Source organism: Trichoderma evansii, assembly GCF_050947405.1.
Source record: "Trichoderma evansii strain SZMC 28006 chromosome Unknown GGI43scaffold_2, whole genome shotgun sequence".
NCBI lineage: Eukaryota > Fungi > Ascomycota > Sordariomycetes > Hypocreales > Hypocreaceae > Trichoderma > Trichoderma evansii.
Genome location: NW_028145204.1, coordinates 1,079,109 through 1,100,826, shown reverse-complemented (window position 1 = coordinate 1,100,826; position 21,718 = coordinate 1,079,109). Strand labels below are relative to the sequence as shown.

Sequence of the window (21,718 nt, the reverse complement as noted above, 5' to 3'; positions counted from 1 at the left end):
TAACTCGACGTGGTTTCATTATCGCTGGCGCCAAGAATCTTCATTTCACGTGCATCACCTGAGACGACGTTACGTTAGTCAACTTGCTAGTATCGAAGCTAAGTTTGGAAATACTATCAGAGACTGGAGGAGAGGAGTATATATAGATTAATTGATTAGCCAAAAACGGATGGTAATCTCAAAAAAGCTGGCTAGCTCGGGATTTGATGCCCATCTCCGTCTCTGGGCAATAGTACCTGCCGCAGATGCTAGTTTACCTCCACGGTAATATGAAATTCACTTCCACGGTAATATACGATTACTTCAATTCTAACAAGCTTATGCTAGGGGGTCGCCTCAGTCTTCTTTTTTTCCACCCATGTTCTTTTTTGCCAGGGGAGGAATGATGGATGCTTCAATCCCAGTTGAGTACCTCGGAAGGAGAATGAGAATTTAAAAAACAAAAAAATAATAATAAATAGAAAAAATAATAATAAAAGTCAGCCCTGGTGAGATCTAACGGTGTCAGCTTGCTAGTGGGTTTGCTAGATGATAGTGTGTAGATTAGAAGCCGCTCTCGTCGGCCGCGTCTGTAAATATCTCCGGCTGTCATCAAACAGCGACATCTATTTTTTGGCTCTAGCCAGGGGAGAGCCTTGTCTGTACCTGTATCTTCCCATTTGGTTCCTAGATACAGAGTGCGCCCCGGACCTACCGAAAGGGGCGAAGCAGTTTTAGCAAAAAGCGTCCAAGCGCAAAAGGCAGCAGGGATCATGGAGACGCGCTGAGTCCGGGACTGATTGATTAATATGGGGTATATTCCGCTTACAATGTGGAAGGGAATTTAAAATTTCGATTCTTAGTAAGAAATGAGCCTGAGAGATAGATATCTACACGAGAAGAGTGCGTGTATGGATGCATGTAGCGTTTTGTAAAATGTGACAAGACAAAGTGGTGCTAACAGCGGAACGTTGTGACGCCCACTTTTTCTGATACGAGACGCAGAGATGGATGTGATACAGACCTCTGACTTGTCGGTAAGAGTCGCTCGGATGATGATAGTGGAAAATCAGGTTATTCTTGTCGCAAGAATATTAACAAAAGGAGAGGAGAGCGAGGCTAAGACGATAAGCATATTACATGCGTATTGTGTCTTTACTAGTACCTAGGTATACTATAAAGGAGACAGCAACAGTACACTACACAGCAATCACAATGCAAGCAGCATTGCTACGAGTATTATTAGAGCGACAAGAGTATACTAAACATGACAATTGACAACGCAAAGCTATTTTGAACCGAATGTAATTACCCATGGTACGAGTGGTGCGAATATAGCAAAAATATGGGCAAACCGCCCCCATGCTTGGCTTGTTACAGATTTATTTTTAGCCGCCATGGAAAGTATAGACGGGCCACGCAATCTATGTACATGTGTCTACCAAAACAACCGAAAACAATCACTATAATTTCTAAAAAAAAAAAAAAAAAAAAAATAGAAAAAAAAAAAAAGATAATCTCACATTTTGGAATATTCTTTGGAATACTGCACCGTAGCTTTTTACAATATGAGATACTGTCCAGCACAGTGTGCGCATGTTGTATCAAAGCGGCCTCCGTTTATATTCTCTTGTCTTATTATGAAACGGCAAATGATGGTGGTGGCTTGGGACAAGGGAGCGGGAAATTCAGCCGAAAAGGAAGAAAAGAACTTTTAAATTTTGTATACTCACAACCCGCCGTCATAATATTAAAAAGTAATTACATTGAGTCGTTGGCTTTGTGGATGAGAGGGAAATAAAATAGAATATCCTCTTTTTCCTTCGAGCACGTTTTCGAAACCTTCGAAACGGCGCCACAGAATCATCGGGCGGGTTGATTGGATACCGGTTACGTACAGTAGTTTGATGGCGACAAGGAACGAAGCGAAATGGCTGAAAAGCCACTGAGTGTGTGGCTCCCAACCCGCCTCATCCTTACACGTTATAGAGAGTAAACATCCATTGGCTTTCCCAGTGACAGTCGCCAAGACTGGACGCGTCAGTGGCAACGCCCTGACACATGGGAGAGGCGCCGTCGAGCTAAAGGGACCTGTAACCGGCATCGCTACCAACTATATCGTGGCTTCAAGTTCTTTCTCCAGCTACTGTAAACGCCTTCGCTAGGGGGACTGAGCCGGGCTGCTAGCGGCCCCCAGCAGTGGCACTGGGAAAATACAGCGCATGCCAGTGCCTTTCTGCCTGCGCTGGAGCTCTGGTGGAGCCCTTTCCACTGTACAGTCCAGCGCACCACGCAGAGTTGGGAAGTACCGCACTCCAGCTTGTACAGCTTGTACAGCTTGTACCTCGCACCTCGTTCCTTCAGGGACGCACTGTGCCCAGGCCCCGCAGGTACAAGAGGTACTTGTTGGCACGTTTTCGGGAATCTTGCTACCGTACGGTGCGCGTGCACAGTGCATATGCGCTGTCATATTTTCAATATACGGGTTTAATTTTTGTAATATCCTACGAGGGCGATTTCGCAGCCGCATCGGCCAGCGCATAAGACAGGCAGATCTGAAATGCATAAAGGGGAAGCTAGCATCTTAATTGAAAAAAGAAGGCGTTCCGAGAGCTGGGATTGGGGGGAGTATGGCATTTGGGGATTCATGCATGCTGCAGATTCGCAAGCACTGTGTGCTATATGCAGCACATTCTATGCCTCAAGTAACCCAGTATGCAGTACCTTTGCAGCTGTGATTCTTGAGTATTTTCGCAGACCCAAGACAAAGCAAGCAAATCCTCGGCGCACACACAAACCACAAAAAAGTATTTCCGAGACCCGCAGCGAGATGCGTCCCCAGCCCAGCGCAATCCTGCAATGAAGGAAGCCGCCCAATGACGGCGCCATAGAATGACGTTTCGGGATCCATACTATGTGGGGTTCCCTTAGCGCCGCATGCAGAGACCCTTGTGCCGCAGCCGCTGACGTCAATTTGCTCCATCCACATCCTTTCAGCAGGGAAAGCAGCACCACAAGGCGCACCTTCTGTGTTTGGCTGCTGTCCTTGTTTTTTGTGCTAGTGAGGCGCTCAGAGAGAGAGAGTGAGAGAGGATGGATGCAAGTTCACTGGTCGAAATCCGGTTTTTGATTTTTGATTTTTGACGAGCGGTTTTTTTATTTGCTCGTTATTTCTATGTATTGTCCCGTTATTTGTGGAGAAGTATCACGTTTACGCTACTTTTTTCAAGCATTTGATAGGAAAAATCCACAGAAACGACGGAGAATTGCATTAGTATATACCTAGTAGACTGGGTGCTACTGTGCATGTAGACTGTAAAAGGCCTATACTAGACGGCGATATCAAAAAAAGTCCCACCATGCCTCGGCTTGAATATCAACCACCTCTTTTTTTTTTTTTCTCCAAGTTAATCTTTTTAAGCTATTTTTCTCGTTTTATTCCACCCCCTCCCCCTCCAATTAATACTAACCGCAAACAGGCCGCCAGCAGCAAACCAGACAGCAAAATAAACCGCATTAACCCAGATGGATAACGGCGATCCGATGCGATCCGATGCATCTTATTATGCTCATCCCCTGAACAAAGGGAATAAAAAAAAACCGCTTTGGCCCCCCCCTCCCCTGATTCGCTTCCCCCGTTTTTTTTTTTTTTTTTATAATGCCCACTTCCCCTTTCGCGGTAGCACGGCTTTAAACAGTGTGTTGTTGGACAAGAACCAAAAAAAAAAAAAAAGCAGCACTAAAACAATGCGAAAACTGTCGGTGTAATTGGCCTTCATCCACTAAAGGGTAAAAAAAAGATGGAGAGAGTCGCTGCTAGCACTTAGTCGCAGATCGTTTTCTTTACATGCTTACTTAGAGTACTTCCCTACCTGAGTATTAATCTACATAATCATTATCAGCACTACCTGTGCGAGCGAGCATCGTAAACCGCCCAGACAGGAAGGTTGTATTTATCTGGCTACCATTTGCTCGTCTTCTGTCCTGGTCAAAAGCGGGAAGCAACGAAAGAAGCTTTTTAGGCCCACACTCCGTTAAAATGCTTGAAGCTTGATTCCCCTTCAACGTTTTCTTTCAAACTCGTCTGTACCCATTTCTGATCAGCCTCTCGACAAGGGTGATGCTAGTACTCCGTAGGTGGCCCAAGCAATGTACAATGCTACTGTTTACTTGTGTGCTATGGTACCCTTGCCCGCCGCCCATTCTCCTCATCCAGTGACATTCATTTCGTCACGGCTGGATACTCATCCAGAGTTCGCCTTCCTTTCGGGGTATGCAGCGGAGAATTTTCATCGTATTCCTTCGCACGACGTTGCTCTTCAAGTAGGGCAAAGGGTAGCAGCCGGTGCAGCTGAGAGCGCCATTGCCGATAACCTCTAGTACTTTATAGAAGGTAGTAATCTCGAGTACGAGCTTCGTCATCAAAGTCCCCAAATGAGAGTCCGTAGCCGTGCCAGAACTCGTATGATATACGTACGAGTAGGACTTCTACATGTAGTAGCCTCGATTTTTTGTGGCCAGCCATAGTGCCTTAGCGGCTTCTCCAGAAGGCCACTAGGGAAAAGCCCGAACAACAGGCTGTTCGCTTACAACCCCATCTATTCTTCCACTTGTACCCCAAGAAGATAATAAGATTAAAAAATACGTGGCCAAGACTTCTTCATCACTTGGTATCACCAGACGTCACTTTGCGGCCAGGGTGCAAGAACCTCCAAAATGGCCCCCTTTTTGGCCTGGTATATGCAACGTACTGTAGCAGTCGTCGACGGGATGCAAACGCGGGCAAAGCTTGTTTTATTCGCACGCCCCCTGATCCCTGCTCGTTTTCCTCGCTGCTTCTCCAAGGTTGTAGCCCACACAACCACCTGGGCTCCCTTTTTGGAGAGGCACTGTATACCTTTTTGCCTGTCTGTTGCAGTATGCTCTGCGCAGCTTGTAGTGTGTAGCCTGCTGTCCCCTTGTCCTCTCTCTTTGATAGCATTCATTTTGATGGATGTCTATTATTATTTCATTAGAATGGTACAATCATGCGGATGACAAATTTGTGCGCCGATATGTCCTTCTATAGCTACATAGTAGAGAGAGAGAGTACGCTATAACAGCCACTGTACAGAAGACCCAACACAAAGAAAATAAAGAGAAAAAGAAAAAATATATTTCTCCAATTATTTTTTAGAAACACCGAAAAAAAATAGAAACCAAGTACTATAATGTATAAAAAATCTTGCCCCTTGACAGTGTCTATACAAGAAACTCCGTTGTGCCCTTCCCGCTACCAAAAGAACTTAAGGCGCGAACCGTCTTGAACGCCACGCAAAACGCCACCTTCGTGGTGGCTTGTTTTCCAAGGTCAGTTAACCGGATTTTCAAAACGGTGACGGCATCATTGTTTCTTGTTCTGGTTTGGAACTTTGGTTTAGACCTAGGGCGTTTTGGAAACTTGGGCGAAAAATACACACATGCAGTACCTAGTATGAGGGAGCCAAGGCTGAGCTAGCCTCACATCATCGTGAGTGCCGGCGTCACATACCAAAAAACGGCAAAATATGTAAATGCGCATCATAACGTCGTAAACGCCGCCGCATCATCAAAAAAGAGCCCAGTAACTCCATCGCGGGCTGAAATAAAAAATATACGGGATCGCGATCCTCATCCAAAATAGTTATAAACCAATTCCTCTCACCGCAGCACTATCTTCTCATGCCCGTCATCATACATATCTGGCTTATAGTTTCTCCTCCCACCTTGACCGTAAATAGCATCATCATATGCCCCCAAATGCACGTGTGTGTGTGCTGTGCCTACCGCGGCTGAGCAAAACCAAAGCCTCTGTCTCTGATGGATGATATCCGTTTGGTTCAGTAATACTATATTAGCCTTCAAGGCAGCACTGCCTAAATCCCATTTTGGCCTTCTCCTCTGCATATCACCACCAAAAAAGGAATTCTCCTCCCCAAGCCGGAGGACGGGAGATATACATAGACATCATAACCCATTTCTAGCCTCAAAGCTATCTTGATAATCAGCGTATGCATTTGGAAACAGCAGTATCTGCCGTCCCATTAAGAGAGTAAAGGCCATTGTCGATCCTTTACGAATTTGGTCCCGTCTTTCTCTCTTCCCCTCTTCGTCGTCACGTTCATCAAAGTCCGTCCTCGTGGCACCGTCCAACCGCAATATCTCGATATCACCACACCTTCAAACGAAAAAAAAAATCACTATAGCCACCACACCCAAAGTTCTCATATCAAAACGGAGAAGCGATCAGCGGGTTTCCGGAAAGAAATCCGCCACCCTCGCTTCGCTTCAGCCGCCAGATAACCCATGCAACCCATTCTGTTCTCCAAAAACGGACCTCTTACTTATTCAATATCCCATCCATACAGCCCATTCCATATCACCCTTGTACAATCCCCAAATTTATTGCTTGGCGGCATGTAGCCAAGTAACAACTTTCCTAAACCCCACAAAGCTTGTCCGGCCTTGACAACATTTGCTTGGGTCTCTCCTATCCCATAACCAGCAATGATATTCGGTTCTGAAACGCGCGTTCTATTCCAATTTGAGGAAATGATCGCCATATGAACAACTCGTGATCTTCCAAATGCATCTAAAATCATTGTATACTCGAGTAATTTCATATAATGGTTCACAAGTCCTACTAGCCGTATTAGCCTCGACTGATATCCCTTATCCTATCTCCATGATAGCTAGCTATCAGACGATTGGTAAATGAGAGAAGCAGGAGAAAGGAGAGAAAATATCAAACCAGTCCAACACTATCCATGTTCCATTCCGCATACATATCGCGTATGCATGTTCTCCTTTTTTCCCACTTTTTCCTCCCCTTGGATCGCATAGCGTAGATTCAGCTGTACCCTGCAGACATACTTCAGTATAAGCGGAAAGAAATAGAAAGAGAGAGCTTACAAGTAAGCCCGAAGCTAGGCAGTTGCGGCTTCCCCAGAGATGAATGCTTCTCCCGCGCGTTATGTGTCGATCCCGTCCGCTGTCAATACGAAATCGCAAGAGAAGCCCGTGATCACATATGATTCGGCGCCTCCGCCAAACCTCACCCGCCTGTTTGGGACATCCTCGCCGTGATCGTCGCCGTAAGAAGCCCAGGTGCTCTCTTACTAGTTTCCACCTCTCCTTAGCTACTCTTAGCAGCTCTTACTGTACCATGTACCATGAGTCGTGTGAAAGTAGCTGGCCCAGTGATCAACAGGGACCATGCACCATTGTGCTCTGTCGATAAACATACCTACTCAAAATTGCTTCAAGACATATAGCTCACAACCAAAGAGAATAGAAGAGACGAACGTAGGTGATAATGAATTTCGTGTATTCAACAATAGACTCACAGTGCTATCGAATGGGTATATCGTCGCCGTGAGATGGGACCTATTTATACAATACTAAACAACAGCGAAAAAGCCACGCGGTTGCCATCTTTTCCATCCCTCCTACTTGTGCCGATAATATCAAGCCTCAAGTTGCTTCCATCCGTAATCGGTATTGAAAGGCTGGTGAGGATGAATGTAGCACAAATTCCATGCTGAAAAAGAAAAAATCCCTTTGAGTAAAAGTGCCCCACAGCCAAAACGCCAGACTGGAAAGACTCGTGTATCCCATCGTTCCAGCCGAGATTCATAGCCCCAAAAAAGTCGCCATTCCAGCAAGCAACCAAGGTAGAAAAAAATGAAAAGAAAACGAAAATGACAGAAAACAAAAGGAAAATTAACAATAAAAAAAAAAGGAAAGAATTGAAAGCATCACATCAGCCAAAGAGGCCCCTGATGTGATCTCGCAATGCAACGCACTGGTATCCCTGACAAGTGGCGAAAAATCATGTGCATAGCCGTACCATCTCTTGAAAAAAAAATCCCCTTCCTAACCTCTGAAATTCTTTTGGATCCGCATCCTCTAATTTGGTGTCGTGAGATGAAGTCGTAGTCTGAGTATTGTACCAATTAAATCTTTAGTAATGATAGTCGATTTTTCAACTCGCATGCTCCCGCAGCTACATCTCATGCATCTTCTATGCTGCTACAGATGGTTAATGTGCGGGAGATGGTGGCTGAAAAAAAAAATGGTTGAAGTTTTGGCCTCACAAAGGCCACAGTCATAAAAGGCTCTAATAATACAGCCGGAATCAATCGATAGATCCGGTTCTGGAGGGTTGAAGTCTGATTTAATCTGAGTGGTGGTCTTCTGAACCAGCCTCAGATCGTGCGTCGCCTCTGTGGACTTTTCGGTGACGTCGAAGGTTTGAGACAACCGAGAAGTGGCGACCACAGCCCTCAACTTCGCAAGCGAATGCTGATAATATTCATTAGCCAATGTGTATCCAAGAATATGAATTTCAAATACTTACGCTTTTCGCCAGTGTGGCTGTACATGTGAGTCTGCAGTGAGCTTGGTCGTGTGAATCGCTTGTCACAGACCTTGCACTTGTGCTTCTTCTGTGTGCTAGATGAGACCTTGGAGCTGAATTGGCCCATCATGGATTGAGGCGCAGGAGGGACTGAAGATGACATCATTCCCTGAGGGCGAGGTAGCGTTCTCGAGCCGACAGATTCAATATCTGAGCCGGCAGTAGAGTAGTCGGAGACGGAATCGCCATAGTAAGAGCTGAAGTTGCCGGACGATGAGATGGAGGAGCTGGTCGAGTGAGTCGACGGGAAGCCATATGAGTCTACAGAAGCTCGGTCGCGGGTGCCATAGATATTTCTGGGTGTCTCTTGGCTCATGGCAAGCATGCCGTGGCTTGCATCAAGAGCTTCAGCAAAGCCTCTTCGGTCATCAGCATGGACGCTGTTGGAGAGGCAAATGTTAGTCTTATAATTTCATCAGTAGCAAAGGAAAGACTGGCTTACTGTTGAGAAAATCTGCGCGAGGCATCCGATTCGTGGCCAATGGCACCAAATGCAGGCCGTACATGGGCTGGTGCATAGCCCATGGTGTCGTATGCAGAAGCTGAAGGGGGTGCAAAGTGGCCGTGGACGGGAGAGGCTGTCGTGGCGTAGGTGGCGTCTGCATAGGCAGCAGAAGAAGTTGGAAGGCGGTTCATACTGAGGAGATCTGATGATAGGACAAGTAAGTAGCTGCAAATATACATACGCATCTGGGTTTTCCATGGAGAATGAAAAACTTACCAGCTCCAGATGTAGCGACCGGCAATGAACCATAGGACGGTAAAGGAGGTCCGCTGGAGAGGGGAGCGCGTGCGGTGTGAGGTTTGGCCACGAGACTGTGACTGAGATGCGGTGGTTGCGGTCCGCCAACGTAGAGGCTGTTTCCTGCTACTGCAGCGGTCTGAGAGGCAGAAGGTGATGAGGACCACGGATTTGAAAAGGCCGGTTGCTGGCCGTGAGGAGGGTAGTCAAAGTTCATAACGGGCCCGAATCGCTGCTGCTGCGGTGTGTCCAGCGTCATGGTCATGATGTATGTAGTGAAGATTTGCTAGGAGAGATGGTGTTGGGTTGATCGATAAAACGTTGTGTAATGTGTAATTTGACGGTGTTGTGTTGTCGTGGAAGTGAATTCCTTCTTGTTTTCTCTTTGTGTAAGTGATGAACAGGAGGCTCAAGGACAAGAGACAGAGCTCTGGATGATGTGCGTGCGTGTGGTGCGTTTGCGTGGAAGAGCAAAAAGAAGGTTTGTTGATCAGATGCGGGATCCCGACTAGAAGATTGCCAAGTCGGTAGCACAGTCCAAAATTCAAGAAGATCCCGTCTGGAGTTGGGAGTGATTTGTCGGGGAGACCAAGGTGGGATCAGCGAAGTCTTAAGTGTGTCCTCGGGTCAGTGAATTGACGTGCGTCAGTTTTAGCGGGATGCCAGAGGAGGTCCCAGGTTGGCCTGGTGTGACGACTCTGGCTGTGTGGTCCAAAGTGATCGGCAGGCCAATGTCCCTTTCGTAAAGCCCGAGGCGACAGGGTTGCTGCGATGAAGTAGGGTAGTGCTTTTGGCCCTAGGAAGAAGAACCGGCCGGGGTGGGCTGCAGGCTAGTTGAATTAAGTGACGAGCATTTGGGAGAAACCCACAGGGAACCACCAAAACTCCGTTATGGAGCAGTGCTATGGCCAAATCGCGGTGGAGAGTATGGAGAAGACGAAGAGGAGAAAGGACAGCAGACGATGCTGGGTAGCGATAGGGATGACGCTGCTTGGAGAGGAGAAGACCAAGAAGAAGGACAAAAACAAGTTTGCAGCGGGCAGGGGAAGAAATTGGGAGTGGGCAGATGCGGATTTGTGTGAATGCGTTTGTGCTGCCCTGGCAGCTAAATGTCTCTGATCGAGGAGATGGGGTCAGATGTCCAGGTATGAGTATGGCCCCAGGTGATTTGTGCTTCTTTTTTTTTTTTTCACTGTCTAAGCGATGATGGTGGTGTTGATGACGCTGATGAGAGGTGAGGTGGGAAATACAAGAGGAGGCAAAAGAGAATGCCACTTGTATGTATAGTAGCTGATGCTGTACTTGTAGAAGCTGCTCTGTGGCAAGTTTGAGACAAGACAGCAGGGCCAGGTGTAGAGGGTTTCCCACAGGTACCTCGAGGATGTACTCTACTCGTACGCGTACAAGCAGGTATCTTGCTCAAAGCAGCAGTAGTCGCAATGATGATGAATGGAATGGAGGCGATTCAGCACCAAGGGGAAATAAAAGAGGAGATTAAATGTGTTACGAGTAAGATGCAAAAGACGAATGCAAAGTGGCAGGCAAAAAGCTGATACATGTGCAAGCCATGTATCGAGTGGCAGCAACATATGGACGTCGGCTTAGTGCGTACCCGGGCCAGCTAGCAGGAGCAATGATGTCGACAGCGAGAGACAAGCCAGCCAGCGTGGATCTGAAAGGGGGGTGGAGATGCAATCTGTGGGACTAGGAAGGCACGACAAGGGGAGGTGTGGGAACTAGGTGGGGGGGTGGAGGATTGGGAGGAAAGATGTTAGAAGTTGCCTTGCCTTGCTCTTGCCAGAGGCAGAGGTACTGGCGTAGGTACCACTCGTATGTACTCCGTACGCAGTGCTGGGTGCAAGGTGGCCGCGTGCAGCACGGAGTACGAGGGCGCGGCACATCCCCTGCTGGCATGTGCGTGCCTCGTGTACCTGTTGGGGTGCTGATATTCACACTGTACGGCACTGTATACTTGCGCTGCTGAGGAAGACGGGGCAGGGATTGTGCTCAGAGTTGCGGGTGGGGCCAACGAGAGAAAAAATGCTTGTTGGTTAAGGCTACGGCAGTTTAACCAGGGGCCTGCAACAGCGACAAGTGCAAGTGGGAGTGCTGGGGCTTTTGCCGCCACTGCGGAGAGAGAGGAGACGGCGCTGCGAAGGAGAATTTATGCAGGGGACAGCGCGCGCAGAGCAGGAGCAAGACTGCTGTGCCGAAATGTGCGGGTGATGTATAAGCTTGTATGTGTCATACGCACAGCAACTGCCGACAGAGGACATTTCAGAGATGAATAGCAGTGAAAACATCAAATTCGTGTTTCAATACAAGTGCATGCTAGGGAGCTGCACATCTTGAATACAGCTCACTGATGGGATTCTTGGAATGCACCTGGCAATGCCATCAGGTACCTACAGGGAGCAACTAAGTTGCTGCTAGCGATGGGCGCTAGGCGGCATTGAGGTGTTTTAAAGGGCATATTCTTGTGCGCTAGTACTAGAATGAACCTGATACTTTGCACTCGATGGCTCCAAACATGGAACTTGAAGAACGAATAAGTAGAGGCAAAAACTGTATAACTACATAGATATAAAAGAAATAAACAGGGAACAAAAAAGGTTTGCAGAATACAGGGGCAAACATGGCTTCTTCTGCACAGAGCATCACCCCGTGTTAATAGTACAAAGTGCAGCTGTACATACTACTGTACACACTACACACTACACACTTGTATACGCGCACTTTTGCGGCAGGTTTGAGGATTTTCGAGGATGCGACACTGCGAGCAGCAATCTGGCTAGCTGAGGTAGCTTGGCCGTATCGGATAGGGTGCATGCCAGGGTGCAGGCAGTAAGAATGGCCCTCTTCATGCGCTGCGCTGGCTGCCAGAATTCCTCGTACGGAGTACCAGCGGAGTACTCCGTACGGACCCCGTGCGGAACACGGAGCAGCGACAGGGGACCAGCCCGGCCCGGTGGGGATGCGCTTTTGGCGGCGGACGGCCGGGTGTCGACGCAGTGCAGCCCTGACGTAAAGGCCCCCTCTAGCACGGCAAACAGGGGGAGAAACACGGCGGCGTCGACGCCGTCCGGGGTGGGTGGGGGCAGAGCGAAAGACTGAGAAGGGGAAACAAAAAGGTTGGATGGCGATTAGAGGGTACGTGATGTGCTGTACGGCACACGACGAAGGACGCAGCACAGGTAGGGCAGGGCGTATTGCTGCTAGCGAGGGACGCAAGAACGGGTTGGAGAGAGAATCAGGTCACTAAGCAGGCCATGTATGATCAAATTTCTTATTAATTTTTATTTTTGCACTTGCATCTTTGTTTCATGTTATTCCACCCATCTTCTGAGCAGATCCCAAGTGTAGCTCCTCCTCGGCAGTTCAAGGGTAAGCTTGAAGCTATCCTGGCCTGCATATGATTGCGGAGGCCGTAGTACCTAATACCCTGTATACAGTAACAGGTGCAGCAACGACGATCGAGCATGGCCACAGCTCAGCTCTGGCGCGCGCATGTGTAGGCAACCATAAAACCTGCAGAGCAGCATATGTATCTTGACTCTAAAATAGCATGCATGTGCAATAGCATCATTGGGCATTCTGAGGTGAGCAAACACAGGCCCTCACACCTACAATAGATGCAGGCCTTGCGGGGACGGCCTGGCAACACCAACAGCAGGCCCTGACGTACGCCTATGACCGTTTGGGTGGATCTCATCACGATAACCTCCACCACCACCACACCATCTCTGCCTTTGCCTGCCAGCTAGCTAGCTGACGCTCTGCCTAGTGCTACAAGTCCTGCCGCCAGAATGCTTCCCCGCGCCAATCTCGACGATTTTCGCATCCCCCCCCCCCCCATGTGTTGTATGAGACACAGGGCCAGCCAAGTAAAAAGAAGCGCCTCTCCCCTCCCCATCGTCCCAGAACGGAACGGGCCCATCATCGTCATCTCATCGCATTTGCAGCACCTCAAGCAAGTTTTTGGCCCTCACCTTTCGTCATTATGCTGCGCCTTGGCACGCCTATTTATATTTCAGCCTCCCGAAATACATCACGGCCACGGTACATGTGCAACCCAACGCCCGTAATGGTAAACGGCGCCGCAAAGCACATCTCCACCGCCGATTTCATCGATGCACTACACAAGTTCTGTCTTTCATCGTTTCGTGCCCTTTATTGATCACTATCCCGTCTGAGTTTAGACAACGGTAGAGCGACATTGAGCCAGGCGCTGTACAACGCCCTTTACTTTATTTTTTTGGGCCTCGTTGTATAGTATGCTTATCGAAGCAAGCATGCAGCGGAATCAAGCCCCTCCCTCCCTTTGTAAAACGGCCCATGTGCTCCATTTGCCTCGGTGCCCTCTGATGCCCTATGACGGTTCATGTGCTACTCGGCATCTCGACATTGCAATCAATCATTAAATTACCTGCCACTACCAGTATACGGCTGGTACAAGCGGTACCAGATGAAACTTGGACTATGGCATTTGTGGTGGCCAATTTGCTGAAATTGCATCCCTACTAGGCGAATATGCATCTTGAATTCTCATTCGTACGGAATCCCTCGCCGGCTCATGTTTTTCTGCTGCATCCAATAGCATCAGGATAGTATGAATATAGTAGGTATGTATTTCCGTGTGCGTCCACACAGCGATTTCGCCGCTTACAGTACATGTCCCTCCCTGTTTCCAAATGCCCCGAATAAAAGCCCAGATGGAAGCACAGTGTCTCTACTCCACACTGTCTCCATATACGTCACTTTAGACCCTCTCACTCCCTGCATCCTGTTTAGGGTTGACGGACAGTGCGCTGGGAGTGGCGCTGGCCCAGGGCTGCAGGCTGCCGCCGGGAATAAAAATCGCCTACGAGCTCAAGCTGCTTTGACACACGATAGCATGAAATCTAACTACGACCAACAGAGAAGGCCGACACAGTAATGCTGGCAGCTGAAACCTCGTACGGAAAATATACTAGGGAGCTAAATTTTAACAGCAAGATGGGGCTGATTTGTTTTCTCTCTTTCCTTTTTTTTTTTTTTCCAAATCAGCTTTTGACGGGGGCCGGCGATGGGCAAAATATGGGCAAGGGAAAAGGAGAACGGAAGCTCTCCAAGCTACCAGCAGCTTTACCCATACTGTGCTGATCCCATGTCTGCTGGCTGGCCATCTCCTTACCGGCCATTTCTCCCGCAATCGGTGTTAACATGACCGCTCCAGGGATTCAAAAAACTGTTCCCACCATTACAAGCACTATAACTACGAGTACTCCATAGCTGCTAGCCTCCCATCAGAAAAAAAAGAAAAAAAAAAAAAAAAGGAGTCCCCACATTGCGGCAGCTCCACCATTTCGATGCTCCCCGACCACACTACGCCTGTAGTCTGTTGCTTGTTCTCCTCCAAGGGACTCGCTAACATCCCAGCCCACAAGCCCCCATATTGGTCCGCCAGCCTGGTTGTGGCTGACTTTTGGGTCTTGGGAGGCATCAGTAATATTGCGGCTCAAGATTACATTGTTCACAAGCGCCGAGGGATGGATACGCAGAATAGACGGTGCTAAGTCACAGACTTGCTTAGTGGTAGTAGTGTAACCTAGTGATAGTGTCACATGAGCACCGCTTTCAAAGGGTTGGTTATACAAGAGAAACACCAGCAGGCACCTATTTAAGCAAAAAGGAAAAAAAGGGAGGCAAAATCTTTGAAGAAAGAAATGGGAAAAGAAAGGGGGAAAAGGCTAAATCGCTCTGTAGAAGCCCTATACGCTTCGAGTGACATACCTATGATGATTTATCAGGTACGGACATCGACATAGCAAGTATTATTTGTGGTCGTACACCTACAGGCACTTTACTTTACGCATACCCTGCTTCGAGATACTCCAAACTCTGGGCTAGCATGTATTCTCGAGCCCCAATGGAAAAACTCGCCTAGCACTCCCTGCTTAAACTCTCTCATATATCTCATTTCAACACAGGCCGCTAATACCACTACCAAGACGCCCCCGAAAAGCATAATGGCACTCCGCACAAAAAGCACGAGTAAGGCGAATGAGGCAGCCGTTTACTTACACACGGAAGAACCGCTCCAGTAATTCTATTCTGTGCAAGGAAGAAGGGGAAAAAAGGTCCGTTAGCTGTGGAGACTACCATTCTTCCTCTGTTCATTTTTAGCCAGCTGTTATTACGGCTTTTCCGTTGCTATAACGCCATCTGATTCGATCTTTAATTAACTGGCGCCTAGGCTGCTAGACTAGGAACGCCGTCATGCTCGTACAGTGTATCAGGTTCACCAGCAGCTTCGAAATGACATGAATCTCAAAAGTCTTTCCGCTGTCTGCAAAAATATAGTAGTCCCCACAGCCCAGCTGCTTTGGGACTTCCGTGGGCGAAAAAGAAAAGTGCTATTCTTAAGTACCGTTTTAGTGCCCCTTGGCGCCTGCCCCCAACGCTGATGGAGATTGAAGGCAGGCGTGGCAGGTGCTCCCTTACCAATTGCCAGTGCCTCCGGTACGCGTGCGCGAATCACAGAAGAGCTCTGCGCTGTGGTTTTCTCTCTCTCTTCTTATTTTCTTCCTCCCTCTTCGCTCCCACTAACTGTCTTGAACATTCCCTCAACGTGTCGCTAATGTGACCTCAAGGTGTGTCCGTCATCAAAGTGAGACCCAAGGTGCTGTCTAAGACTGTCAGTAGGCAAATATACACAGTACTACGTCTTTATCGTGGGCGCTGGGTCACACACAAAGTGGCGACGTCCATATTTTACGAGGCCCGCCATGCAACTCCCATGAACCGAGGATTTGGGTGCGGAGGCGGTAGGCCGGATTGGGACACATGAAACGCGCCACTTGGGCTAGGGATCCCTTTTCTCGCTTTTTCTCCAAAGGGTGGCCGTGCTCCACATCACAGCACAGTGCCATCGGTGTGTGCGAATGCCAGTCTGACTCCAGGATGCAAGAGCAGAGAGCCGCTCTACGTCGGGTTGCCTTTTCGGTTCAATGGCCCCGATTTGACTCAGTTGACGAGTAGCAAGGGACTAGTGCTCATCGTGTGATGCAGGCAAATGATGAGACTGAAAAAATCCTAAACGGGCGGCAGCTAGGCGCAAGTCCTGTGCCTGTTACGTTACGATTTAGTGCTGCTAGAGAAGCTGATACATTCAATCGCCCTCGAGGTGCTGGTTACAAACCAAACCAGTGCTCTGTTGTCTATTAAGCAAGGAGTGACTGCGCCGAAGAGTCGGCCCTTTGCAGAAACAGGTTGTATCAGCAATAATATTCAGAATCTATTTACGTCTGCATGGCAAGATGTCCAAATTACAGCAGACAAGCATTCGAAATAAACGGTGACACGCAATTTATTATTGCCTTAGTACATGGAGCGAGCGAGCGCTTGAGATTAATACCAGATACCCGATATATTTGGCGGCGACGATCGTCGCGCCATTACCGGCAGATGAACGGGTGCCGGCTAATGCCACTCCGCCCGCTGCATACGATGGTGGCATCGTCCATCCTCTTTATCAGCTAACCAAACCGTCTTAGGCATGTTGGGGCTACTTGCCGCTATCATCGAATCTCTGGATCGTTTGTAGAGCACTGGGCACGCGCGATAGGCATGTTTGGAATTGATGATGTACGATTTTAGTACTGCAACTTCGTATTTTTCTTCTTGTCGAGCAGATTATCAATGCCTGCATACCGAGTGGGTACTGCTGCTAATTGGAGCTTCTCCAGCAGCCATTCAACAGCTACTCTCAGCCTCTAGGGCCGGGGGAAATTACTTTTGGAGACGGAGCTAGGATCCCTCCCCAATGAGCGAAAGAGAGTCGGAAGCCTAATTAACAGACCGGTGAGCACGAGGACCAGGTCGCCGACCAAAACAAGGCCGTTGACAATCTTTGCGCTCCTCCACCACAGAACATACGTGCTGCATACTGAATAGAGAGATGGCGTGAGTCTAAGAGTGTGTGTGCGAATACTACTCGTTTAGAGTGATACTCCGCACAAGTAGAGGGAGCACATAGTCCATCCACAATATCTGCTCTATCTTATCCCTTTTTCCTGTGTCCCCCTCATTTCGGGTCATTGTGCTGAAGCACGCAAAAGCCATACCACCTCTCCATTGCAAGTGCGTGGGAGCTCTTCATATGGAATAACAACATAGAATCCTCCCAAGTTTCGTCAGTACAAGGGTAGGGAAGACGGGACTTGTATCCGTATAACCCACGTTCTCAAGAGAAGTTCTTTCTCCCTTGTGTATTGATTGGCATTGTTGCAGGCACTGCACGGACAAGGTGCTTCGGGGGTACAGTGGTCTGTGTCCCAGCAATCACTGTGTTCATGTCGCAGACCTAGGACTTCTCTCACTCGTACACACAAGAATGCAGCGGAGGCGGCGGGGGAGTACTACTATCCAGTACGGGCAACTGGCGGCGGCTGGCTCCGTGCAGAGTGATCTGTAGGAAATACAGAGATCATGCTGCTCGTATGCGTACTCGGGCGCCTCTGAGTTCACACCGCTCTGGATAGCCGTTACAAATCATCCTTTGAATCAGCTAAAACAATATGTGATATGTGGCTAATCTCCTTTTGCTACAAGAAAGTGACTCTCCACCTTTGCTGCGCAGTTCGGGTTCACTGACCGTGTCGGGATGGCCAGTGAATACAAAGCAACATGCGGTCGCGATTGTTGCATCAGCACCAAATTTCAGCCTCTGCTGTTGTGCAAATAAAGTTGAGTCCGAGGTGGAGAGATCAGCCTGCAAACACGTGCGGGAGTCTCTTCGGTGGCCATGATCTTCAGGTTCTCTTTCCCTTGGGCTCCGGCCAAGAAACCAAGAGGCCACGATCAACGTCAGATCTGCTTTGACGGGTGTTCTAGAACGGTCCCTTATCGCTGGGCTTCGATACGGTTTTGACACATGTACAGGGATTCGCAGCTGAGAAAGGAGCTGCGACAATAAGCCCTGGCTATAGCTTTGTTCCTTATTGATTCTTCAAATCGAAGAGGGCTCTGACTATTTCGCATTTTTCTCGTCTTCTGTCGCACTTGATTGCGAGTACTAGCAGCACTGCGATTTGCTCTACTCTCGTAGTTCAGGGATTAAATTCGTACGGACTGCATGCTCGGCCAACGACCGGCTTATGACGTCAATTTTGCTACCTGGCTATCGCTATCACTTCTCACTCGCTGTCCATACTGTACGGCCCCCCCACTGATTCCACCCGATGCACAGTATTTGTTGAGGGTAGTACATGCGCTGACACACGCATGCCAGTGCTGTCTGCACTCTCAGCACAGTGCGTTGTGTGCGACTCCTTACGTGTAGAGGCTGTGAGACAGTGGTGGTATCAGTAAAGTCCTACAAGTAATAACATCTGCCCACGCATCTGCTATGGAGTGTACAATGAACTTTGAGATGACTGTTCCATTTGATCAAACCGGTGAGTTTCGACTCTGAAGCAAGCATAGCGCTTCAAGGAGAAATGTGCACAGATCTGACCCGAGCCGAGCAAGCAGCACTTGGAAACCCAGCATGATACAGATGATTTTGCTGCCCTACGTTCCAGCAGACCATAGGAGTCGTCCTTTGCATGCAAAATCTATAAGTGATGCGATAAACATGACAGTTGTTGGATACGGTTCAACGTGGGCACTGCCCGTATGAATACATGAATGACTTGCGGCCATCACCTCTTCGATCACGATCGCATGTACACCTGTATACTTGTACATTCCGCAGCCGCGGCAAAGGAAGGTCAAAGGGGAGCCAAGATATCGCTAAAAGACATCGGGACTTTTGGGAGCGCGATACACAGGGCTTGCCGCTCTGTTCCGAGCGCACCGTTCGGGCGATACAGGGCAGCGTTGCCGGAGCAAGCCATTGTCTTATCCTAATCCCGAATCTACGGAGAGACATGGTCATCCCTTCTGGTTGGTCGTTGATTTCCCTTCCAGCAGGTGGCTGATTGCTGTTGTGCGACTTTGCTGCTATTGCTTAAAGGTTCATCCCTCCCAGACGCTTTGACGACATTTGCTCCGCCGCCGTGGCGTTGGATCGTGCTCTTCCACGACGACGCTGTGCTACTGATAATTTAACCCTCCCCCAAAACACAAACCTGCTAACCAATGCCATGGGCTCGGAAAACCAAGGGGCTGGGAATCCGATGGTACTAGACAGCACAGATCCCATGAAAGAGCTCGGTAGTCTTATATCAAGACTCGCTCGACTAACAGCAATATACCATTGATCCCTGCGTCCAAAAACCCGACCATTCCAGCTATCGAGAAAGGTGTCAGATGTCGTTGGTTCTTTGGTCGCTTGCTTATGGAGCACATGTCATTCCTTTTTTTTTCCGGCATCCGTACGGGAAAGGAGAAATAATATTCTTTCGGACATTACGGTGAAACATTAGAACTTTTGCGCAGCCTATATGAACTATCCACAGATGTGCTTGGCAGCAGTAACTGCATGGGGAGTACGACTCTACCATATGTACTGTCCGAGATTTCAGATTCCGTCTTGCTCGGCTCAAGACAGCCGACCGCCTTTTCGGTTGGATTTCTCTTCGTTTGAGCTTGTGATTTTTGCTGGGACCACATACGAAGTGCTTGCACTAACATCATCCCACATAGCATCCAGCCAACGAAATCGATTTGGTAAGGGAAATGGCTGCTTGGTTTTTTGGTGCGAACTCAGACCTGCATATCTAGCTGCACGCACTGCTTATGCTATCGGGGGGGTCTGCCGCACACTACTGCACGACGGGGCTATGAATCACCTTTTAACGCATGCATCGCAGCATGCACACTGCACAGGAGTGGGTTAGATGCCATTGAACTCGAGAAAGCGCGAGGGCGAGAAAACGAACAAGGACCCGTATGGCGAGAGAGCAAAGATCGCTTTTCGATCTTGCGGTAATAGGCTTTTTTGTCTTTCTATATTAGCGTTGTCTTGTTGTGTGACATTGTGTGCTTATGTGCATGCGAGCGTGCGTGCGCTCAGGCATGTCTTGGCCTGACTTGTTTGTCTCTCTCCTCTTCTTTTGTGAAGTCCGGTGGTGTATTTAGTATTTGGCTAGTTTATTGGCGGGCGAAATAGCAAGGGCTGAGAGAATTACTCACGCTTACCAGTTAAGTGAGACATTTTGGGTGAGCGAGCCAAGAGTGACTTAGATGATGCACAGCAGATTAGGCGGACGAGATGGCGACAGCCTGTTCGTCTATGATACAGAGCCCTATGGAGTATTCAATTGGTATGAGAGATTAAGACGAGCGGTGAGATGTGACGTCAACCATTCACTCCCCCATCTGCTTGGATTCACAGATGCAAGATTGCTGTTGTTGAAGGTATCAGGGCTGAAGTCGTAACCAGAGCGATGATGATGAATGACTGCCGCGGGTGCGAAAGTTTATGATCTGATTATGGGACGCCGATCGTCAACTAAAAAGCCTTCAGCCCGCTTGGCTAAGCGGTATAGCGTGTCACTAGTAAACAACTTGACATGACAAGGTGATCAGTTCGACTCTGATAGTGGGCAGCTTTCTTTTTTTTGCGTACGTTCTCAATTATTGAGATTTCTTAGTCTAATTTTTTTTCTTTTTTCCTAGTTTCCATGGTGGATTTGATCCTCTATCGGGCCGAAATTGGCGGGAGTGTTTTTTTTACTGCTGCTATATACCAGTAATAGAATCCTCACTTGCGCAATAAGTCTAGATAACATATACAGATATCAGATAGAGATTTTATTAAATAGCTGTTTGTACTTATTTCCATTGCTATTATTTATCTATTCTGCATGTCCAATGTATACAGTTTTGTGATCTATCAAAGTTTTTTTGCTCTCTTTTCTCCCTCTTCTCTTTCACTCGTTGGAATGCATCATGTGAGTTTTAGGGTAAGTCCTTCGCAACGGCTATGAAATGTAAATGACGATAACCGCATGCACGAAATATGGATACTATCCGATGAGACAAAATGAAGCAAGACAAAAAATTTGTCTCATGACGCAGTCTGACGGGGGGGGGGCAATGTGAATAACTTTTCTACATTCATTCCGGAGAAAACATGTTTTCTTCTTCGCTTTGCCTGTTTGCAAAGCTGAAATGTCTCTTCTTGAAACGACGCCCCCCCTTTGCACTATTTTGTCCAGGGGCTGTATAAAATATGTTGTATGAAGAACTACTAACCTCGTTGCTTTGGCATAAATCATCATACCAGATGGAGGCAAAAATGGGCATGTCTTATACTGAAGGAGCAAATAGTCCAAGGCAACGAGTTTGCATCTGGCTAGCTCAGCAAATCACGAATTGGAATATGAGATTTTCACTGCGAAGCATTGTTGCTATGCTAACAACTTGCATGAATTTGCTATAGGACGAGTCAATAAACACGTTCGTCATTTTTTGGGTAATCTAGCATGAAAAGAACGCCCAACGCATACCACCATAATCCACTCTTATACATTATTACAATTCAAACAAACGCAAATCATAGTATATCCTCTCTCTCATATCTTCCCCTTGGCAAGAAAAAAAAAGAGACCAGCCTTATTCATTCCATCCAA

The 21,718-nt window shown here is 48.0% G+C and overlaps 2 protein-coding genes and 1 non-coding gene across 3 annotated transcripts; 1 reads left to right on the top strand and 2 right to left on the bottom strand.

The window, feature by feature from the left end:
- Positions 1-434: 434 nt before the first annotated feature.
- GGI43DRAFT_393132 (uncharacterized protein) lies at positions 435-802 on the bottom strand (the record flags this gene model as incomplete). Its single annotated transcript, XM_083204632.1, has 1 exon — positions 435-802. A coding segment is annotated over exon 1 (320 nt), but the record flags the coding sequence as incomplete, so codon positions are not given.
- Positions 803-7,722: 6,920 nt separating this feature from the next.
- Positions 7,723-9,736, bottom strand: GGI43DRAFT_149023 (C2H2-type zinc finger protein). Its single transcript, XM_083199401.1, has 4 exons — positions 9,138-9,736; positions 8,859-9,063; positions 8,357-8,796; positions 7,723-8,301 (listed from the first exon to the last, which is right to left on the bottom strand). Exons 1-4 carry the CDS (start codon positions 9,421-9,423, stop codon positions 8,174-8,176), a joined length of 1,059 nt encoding a protein of 352 aa, XP_083064881.1. The 5' UTR covers positions 9,424-9,736; the 3' UTR covers positions 7,723-8,173.
- A 10,873-nt stretch (positions 9,737-20,609) lies between these two features.
- GGI43DRAFT_t33 lies at positions 20,610-20,692 on the top strand. Its single transcript has one exon. It is a non-coding gene; the product is annotated as a tRNA-Thr (tRNA).
- The last annotated feature ends 1,026 nt before the right edge of the window (positions 20,693-21,718 follow it).

Bases quoted from the DNA above. Each gene is read 5' to 3' on its own strand.
- GGI43DRAFT_149023 (XM_083199401.1), bottom strand. From the start codon at position 9,423: ATGACCATGACGCTGGACACACCGCAGCAGCAGCGATTCGGGCCCGTT. The intron at 8,797-8,858 runs GTAAGCCAGTCT...CCTCTCCAACAG, and splicing joins TCGCGCAGATTTTCTCAACA to CGTCCATGCTGATGACCGAA. The intron at 8,302-8,356 runs GTAAGTATTTGA...GAATATTATCAG, and splicing joins CAGCCACACTGGCGAAAAGC to CATTCGCTTGCGAAGTTGAG.